The sequence below is a fragment of the Anopheles aquasalis genome, chromosome 2 (assembly GCF_943734665.1).
Source record: "Anopheles aquasalis chromosome 2, idAnoAquaMG_Q_19, whole genome shotgun sequence".
NCBI lineage: Eukaryota > Metazoa > Arthropoda > Insecta > Diptera > Culicidae > Anopheles > Anopheles aquasalis.
The window spans coordinates 32,000,001-32,007,500 of record NC_064877.1 but is presented as its reverse complement, the minus strand read 5'-3'; the positions used below and the strand labels follow the sequence as shown (position 1 = coordinate 32,007,500).

Here is a 7,500-nt window from a genome sequence, read left to right as displayed (position 1 = left end):
AATTGTATCGAAATGCAAAACTATCAAGCATAGCAGAGTGAACACGTACGGATCGAACACCAGCTGACTGATGTACTCGCGTGGCATCCCCGGAAGCTGATGGGCAAAGACACTGTGTAAACCGAGCAGCCACAGCATGGACTGTTTCGTGACCGGCTTCGTCAACGAATTGCCAACCACGTGAAACTCGATCTCGCGTCGATTCTCTTCCGCTTTGGCCGCCTCGTCACGGGGTGCATTCGGTGGAAACACGACTTCCGCTCGGCTGGCGTAGTTTGAATCGTTAATACGCTTCAACGCCCTTGCTACCACCTCATCCGACAGATCTTCACAATCGAGCTCCTTCTTGAACCGCTTCGTATCGCTGAGCAGCTTTTTACCACTCGACGATGAAGAACCGTCATGCTGGCGTTTGCTTTTGTGCAGCATCAGCGCGGCCGATGGTTTGAAGTTGGCCGACCAGATAGGTGAATCCTCATTGACCACCTCCTGTTTGAGCGCTTCCAGGAACTTTGGCAGTTGCGTGAGCATGATGCGCTTCTCGGGAGGCATACGATCGCGTTCCGTTTTGCACTTTGCCAGCAGCTGCTGATAGACGTACTGATAGACCGCTTTGAGCAACGTACGACCGAACACGACCGACGTTTCGAAGTGGCGCAATGAACCACAAAAAGCCGGTACATGGCAGAATACTAGCCAACGGGTGTAGTTAATTTTGTAGTTCGAAACGTCTTCCTGATTCACCAAGTCTTGCCGTGCGCCCGGAGCCTCAAAGTTCCAGTGGTTGAGACAATGCAGAAACGTTTTCGCTACCTCCGTCATAGAATCGAGCTCCGACTGATGAAGATGACCGTATCTGCAAAGTACCATAAGGAATGTAAAATACTTCGACCTTTCCGGCAGTACACGAGCGCAGCCTTACTTGTAGAGAACGAAATTGGTGACTGCTTTTGATATGGAAGGCTGCTCGAACGGTGGATCTCCCAGTGGTCCTCGTATGACTGCTTGCGTCCGAGTGAGAATGCACTGGCGCAGCAAACGAAACAGATACGCGTACACCTTTTTCGTATCAGTGTCCGTCTCCCGGAGCATGCTCATGTACAGGTTCTCGACATCCACGATAGCGCCGAGCAGCTCGTTCATCTGATCCTCGCTGATATCCCCCAGATGACGAATGTGCATCTCAAGGCTATGTTTACAGTTCGGGTTCCTACATTCTTCCCCAAAGTCCGGGCAGTAATCGACCTCCACATCCTTATGGCGATACTCTTCCGGCGTTTTCCACCCGGTGCAACGACAGTCGGTACCCTGGCATGAGGAGTACATCGACAGCTTGGTCAGCTTTTGGTTCCGAGGCATGCGATAAACCTGTAAGAAGGATTCAAATGAAGATGCGTCCGGGAACCGAAATTGCAATCATTCCCCCGTACCCTGTGCTTGCGCTGCATGATCCTCTCGATGCTGTCTTGGCGTGTTTTTTCCTGCGATCCGCCCTGATTGCCGCTCTGGTTTGAGTCGGGGTTTTCCTGCTTCACCTCCACAGTGTGATTGTTGGTTTGCTCACTCATGATGGATGATTTACGGTGGATTTTTCTTTCGGGAATCGGGGAACTGCGCTGGAACTTTGGAGATTTTAGTTTGTTTTTTGTTTGTTTTTAGTTTTTGAGCTCGTAGAAGTTGCCCAAGGTTATTAGATTGCAGCAGGCTGCCCAAGGTATGTGCAAAGGGCGCGATGTAAACAAACCGCTCCTAGGGATGGACATGCCTAGTTTGAAAAGGAATAAATTAAGTAGTTTACAAAGGAAGCAGCATGGAATTGTTTTAATGCAACATCTAGATAATCTGAACTGACTCTGCTAGACTGCTGATACCAGAATATCATATTCTGCCGCAAATATTGCCAAAATTAAAATGACTCTTGAAGGCAAGCGGTGACGTTTCCGTCGTTCATAATTGTCTCGGGTTCCTGTGCTGCGTTAATCGATGTTGAGTTTGCACGGTGGTTTGGTGAAACGAATTGGTGTGATAACAACGTTACTGAGAGGCACAGTCCAACCCGGAATTCGAATAACGAGCGCGATAAACATGCAGGAATCTTACCCGGTTATCGCTAAAGTTCCCACGCACATACTGACGTGGGGAAAATGGATCGAGGAATCGCTCGGAGATCAGAAGGAGATCGTGCTCTGCATCACCGGTAATCCGGGGTTGCCAGGATTTTACACAAAATTTCTGTCCACAGTGCACGAGTGTTTGAACAAGGAAATGCCCGTATGGGTCATTGGTACGTAGAGATAAATCGAGGGGTGGTGAATCGCGGCTAACACATTCCTGTTTTTCCCCCTTTTCCAGGTCAGGCTGGTCACGATGAGGCTGACGAGAACCCGTACAAACGGCCGACGAAACCACTGAAGGGTAATGAAGAGCTCTATAACCTGAGCGGACAGCTGCAGCACAAGATTGAGTTTATTCGCAAATACGTCCCGGAAGATGTAAAGATCCATCTGATTGCTCATTCGATCGGATCCTACATGGCACTGGAGTTGCTGAAGGTACCGGATATAAGTGCCCGGGTAAAGCACTGCTACTTTCTTTTCCCAACCCTCGAGAGAATGGCAAGCACGAGAAACGGATTTATCGTGACACGGTTGATCAATCCGGTATGGTGCGTCTGGCAATGGTTTTATCGGGTGTTCGCGATGCTGCCCCTGTTTGTGCGTACGTGGATAATTTACATCTACTTCCTGATCGATAGAATCCCCAAGTGCTACTTAGGAACGGGTTTGAAGTACATGAACCCGGCCGTGATTGATAAGATTTGGTTTCTTGCCATCGACGAAATGAAAAAGGTGAAGGAGCTCGACGTCAACACCCTGTCCGAGAACAAACACCGAATCAAGCTGTACTACGGGACGACCGATGGATGGGTACCGGTTAAGTACTATCATGACCTAAAGGCACGCCTTCCGGACATAGATGCTGAACTTTGCACAAAGAAATATGATCATGCATTCGTTTTGCGCTCCGCCGCACAGATGGGCTTTACTGTTGGTGAGTGGATTTTGAAATATCGTGTTTAAAAAAAATCTTATTTATAAGCAACCTAGTTGCATATGCCGGTACTATGGTGATTCTAAGTTGTTGAAACGAAAACCACAGGAATCCTGGCGTTTTCTGATAACGTGATGCTGTGGTCTGTAGTCGCGGTAAAATTGAATAAAGTGATTAGAACGATAATTAAACGGTCAATTATTCATGTTAACTTAGTGACATAACTTGCGAGTCCTCCCATTTGCATAAAAACATAATTTCATAGCATTTTTTCTATTTGATTCAACTTGCTTATTGGAAAAAGAAAGAACACAAATACTCGCTGCTACCATTATCATCCATCATATTAATTTTGTTTACGCAGTCATCGATAATGATGGTATAAGTAAGAATTACATGTAATATTTCCCTCAACATTGAAAGAAAATGAATCCCCGAGTGGACTTGCGCAGTACTTAGATGAATAGTCAACGTTCCCACACCACAGGCTGAGCATATCTTCTCTAAAATTATATCACCTGGTATCTTCTATGTAGTAAACTTTACACAAAACCGGTAAATCCTCTAAATTCGGATAACTGATATTGATTAAATTAAACATTGATAATGACAAAAGAAAGAAATACTATCCCATACTAAATACTAAAACCGTACTGGATGGCAGATAGTCTAACGATTATGAAAGGGAAGCAGTTAACAAGTTCGTAATCGTTGCTCCTCATAATGCCATAGTTATGTTTCACTAAAAAGCATTATTTGTAAAACTTATCACATCTGGTTTAAATGGCGCGTACATAACTGTACAATTTCTACTGAGCTCGCTGCTCTGGAAAAATGCTCCCCAGTCGTTCCTCGATGAACGGTACTCCTTATCGAAGAGAGGATTTTCGTTTGTGTTCATCCATTACAAGGATGGTGCTGGCATGTTACTCATGGTGAGGATTGGAAAAACACATGTTCAATGCCATCGATAGGAGTACACCGTGTATTTTGTCCGAAAAGGATGGAAAACGCGAATACTCGTCTGCTGTAACCCGTCGTTATCTACCTCCATAGTTTTGCTACTCCCCAACAACCTTTTACGCCGAATCATAGCAGAGGGTGTGGAAAAGGGTGTGCAGTGAGTTTCCCACAGCCCACACGAGTTTGTGCAAAGTGTTTGGTAACCATCGGGCTGGCAAAGTCATCGAAAAGTGTTCGCTACCACCAAAACAACAAAACAGTCACACAACGGTCCACAAGGTACTAAATGTGTGTTCTGGTTAGTCTGGTGCTCCAACTGCTATAAGCATCTTTCATCCATCGTGACACTTTATTTCCTCGTGATACGGAGCGCCTGTGGAGCAGTCGCGCGGTTTTTATTGTTCGGTCACAATTTTTCGTTCTATTTCCGTACAAACGGAGAGGGTGTGGATCCCATCCGGCAGCTAGAGCTGGCCATAAGTGAAGCAACTCCCTGTAATCTGGCACGCCATTCGCAGTGCTCTCGGCTAGGAGCGAGCGCTAGTGGCAAAAATTATTGATCAGATTATAGCGAAAGGCACATCGATAAGGAAGAGGAAAGATTACCAAACACCATTACTAGGTAAATATTATTGTAACGCGAAGCGATAGTGTATGCTTTCACCGAGCCCAACTGAACATAGTTATGGCTGCGTGGTTGTGTATGGAAATCTGAATTTTAGTTAAATACGATGTAGAACGGTGGGGTATGTAGCAGTATTGGCTGTTGTTCTCAATAGCATTTTTTTTTGTATGGTGATCTGTGCAAACAGAAAAAGTACAAGGAACTTGGCATTAGTCCTTGCATTTGCTCGTTGCATTTGGGTAAGAAATGTGCTCTTTGAAAAGCTACTAGCATGTCAACAGCTCTCCTTGAAAATGTGTCAATATCCAGACGTGTATTTCCGGCCAATTCTGTTCGGTGCTTATCGATAAAACAGTGGCACAAGCGCTACTGGCAGCAGCTGATTACAAAACGCAACACGTGCAGCAGAGACATACTGCGCGGCAAGTACGCTAGTGTGCTAGCAGTAAATTAAGCAATAAGCGCGCGGTACTTGAAAAGTCCCTCGTGCAGTTTTAATATTGTGTTCATCCAGGAGAGAAAATAACATACGAACATGGTAAAGAAGGAAGCGAAGGTACCTCACACACCACGATCACGATCAACCGCGATCGAGAATTATAGAAACACCGAGTTACTCTTGATGTATACTAAAGATGAGCGATTGATTGTAGAATTCGCGTCTCGACGCATGCTCTTCCAAACAGTAGCAGGCAAGCAGCAATAACGATAGCGAAACTTCCCCGATGCTATGGCAACGTTTTTTTAATGTGAAAGGCCGCCAAGCTGTGCACAACTTGGAAGACGAACCCGGTGCCATTGGTATTTATAGTTCTGGCCACCTGCTCCCGTTACCTGCTGCGATGTGAAGATCAGCTGCATCCGAGCGGATGGGTTGTGTCGATCGCGCGCAAGTAAAGTGAGATGATATAATAGCTTTTCCGGCGTTCAATCGCCACTTGCCGTCAAAGTAAACTGCGCCAGGTCTATTTGCTGAATGCTCGTAAAAGCCTCGTCGCGTCGCCAGCAGCCGTGCGCGATTGCAGAACCCTCCCCACTGCTCGTCTCAATTAAGAAAGAGAGAACGAGAGATTGGCGAACCGAATGATGCTCACCGTGACGCCGGCAAGGGGCCAGCCGGTGGCTTGTGGTACGGTAGCACCGTGGCGTAGTACCCGTCGACGCTCAGTCGATATTCGTCGTCTGTCGCCTATAGTCGTCGCCGTTCGCTCGAATTGCAAGAGCTGCGTTTGGAGCAGAGCGCAGCAGGGGCCACCCTTTCCTTCCGCCTGTCACGCCTTACACTGCCACTGCACGTGAGCGCAGTCGCTGGAGCGCACCCCCCCTTCTATCGCCCTTCAAGGTCTAGTGCGCGGCGTGTCGCCTACCGGCGGATACCGGCCTTGTACCGTTCGGCCCACCAGCAGCAGTTCGAACTCCGCCGTTTAACCTCGTTCCCTTGTGAAGTGTAAGTGGTAAGCAATCGTTAAGGTAATCACCGAAACGGAACTGTGCCCCCAGAGCACCACCAGTAGCAGGAGTGGATCTTCCTGATCCGGTGATCGTGTGTTTACGATTCGTTATTGGCGTGAAAATCAAAGTGAACGCAACGAGCTTTTGCAAGTGGTGCAACCTTTTTGTGAACTGTGTGAATTGTGTTAAAATTATGTAACGATCATTGTATTCGATCTAAATCAGGATACGAGCATGAACAACGACGATAATGCCATTCTATACCTCGCGAACAGCCAAATGGTACCAAAAAGAACAGCCAGGGCGTGTGTGAAGATCAAGCGCGATCGTACCGAGCGATGCAATGGAACGGCTGGCACGGACCAGAAAGGAACCCCCCTTATTGAAAGTGACCCTTTTTTGGCAGACTTCGTTTAATCGTTTACATAATCGACAATCCCTTCGTGGGCTAATGGCCACGGTTGTACGCGACGTCTTACCACGCGAGCGCACTTATTAATAGCCAGGAATTCAGGCGGCTACGGATGGCGGTATCGAATGGGAGAGGGAGGGTGGTTTTTATTTGCAAATCCACCCGACGTCGTTGTCGTGTCAAGTGATCACCACCGTGTCCGTACTCGAGAGTGATCGAGCATTTGCGTGAACCAAAGTGATTTCGGTTTGAAACCTCTGGGTCCACCGGTAACTCCGATATCCCGCCACGGTGCGGTGCTTCGATTTCGAGAAGGACGAACTACTAAGCACGTGATCACGTGAACAACTCTACGACTGCGAAGGATGTTCACGCCGTGGCGCAATGTTTCGCATTCGATTGTGAGTGCGGCGCGAATCGCGAACTCTCCCCCGGGCCAGTCAGTTATGCGTGTGAATCATCCATCTGTTTGCCAAATCGGAAGTCGGCATCACGGAGTCACGGAGATGATGTCATCAACAACGAACGCTTATTGTGTTCGGTAGCCGATTCGCCGATTCTAGAACCGACGCCAAAACCGAGTGTTGTCGTTCAGAAGACCCTGTGGCCTGTGGGAATGTTTTATGATGCGAGTATAACGAGCACAATAAGCAGAACCGGTTATGAGTTATGCCCTTAGTTGCGTTACGCTTCTTTGCAGCGGAGCATCATCGAAAGATGATGAATACGATCCAACGGAGATCACGGTGTTGGCAGTGCGTCCGTTTGAGCTTAACCGTGGTTCGGTAATTTCTTGCCAAAATAAGGCTCATTTCTGACGGTTTTTTGCGACGCAACCATTCAATTTATTTTTTTCTAGTCAATGGCATATTAAACTATAACTTTTGAAGAATATTTAGTTCTATTTTGGGGAATATTGGTTGAAAACTTCATCCATGGCATCAAATTCATGAAAGTGCGTCTGCGAAAAGATACTTTTTTCCGGTGCCCATCGTAG

The 7,500-nt window shown here is 47.1% G+C and overlaps 3 protein-coding genes across 8 annotated transcripts in view; 2 read left to right on the top strand and 1 right to left on the bottom strand.

Moving 5' to 3' along the window:
* LOC126573284 (histone acetyltransferase KAT2A) overlaps nucleotides 1–5,609 on the bottom strand; it is a 7,376-nt gene extending 1,767 nt beyond the window's left edge. The window contains exons 1-4 of the mRNA XM_050233269.1: nucleotides 5,474–5,609; nucleotides 1,431–1,765; nucleotides 923–1,368; nucleotides 50–856 (exon numbers count right to left, since the gene is read on the bottom strand). Of these exons, the coding sequence (XP_050089226.1) occupies nucleotides 50–856; nucleotides 923–1,368; nucleotides 1,431–1,568 (1,391 nt within the window). The 5' untranslated portion in view covers nucleotides 1,569–1,765; nucleotides 5,474–5,609. The remainder of the gene's footprint in view (nucleotides 1–49; nucleotides 857–922; nucleotides 1,369–1,430; nucleotides 1,766–5,473) is intronic.
* Nucleotides 1,946–3,383, top strand: LOC126573293 (lipid droplet-associated hydrolase). Its single transcript, XM_050233284.1, has 2 exons — nucleotides 1,946–2,284; nucleotides 2,353–3,383. The coding sequence occupies exons 1-2, from the start codon at nucleotides 1,984–1,986 to the stop codon at nucleotides 3,078–3,080; spliced, it is 1,029 nt and encodes a 342-aa protein (XP_050089241.1). The 5' UTR covers nucleotides 1,946–1,983; the 3' UTR covers nucleotides 3,081–3,383.
* LOC126573288 (glycerol-3-phosphate dehydrogenase, mitochondrial) overlaps nucleotides 4,487–7,500 on the top strand; it is an 8,881-nt gene continuing 5,867 nt past the window's right edge. For 2 of the 6 annotated variants that reach the window (XM_050233278.1, XM_050233274.1), the window contains exon 1: nucleotides 5,793–6,086. The gene's annotated coding sequence lies outside the window, so the exon portion shown is untranslated. Of the gene's footprint in view, nucleotides 4,637–5,792; nucleotides 6,110–7,500 lie in introns of those variants that run through there. The other 4 variants (XM_050233275.1, XM_050233276.1, XM_050233277.1 and 1 more) reach the window with 4 other exon arrangements.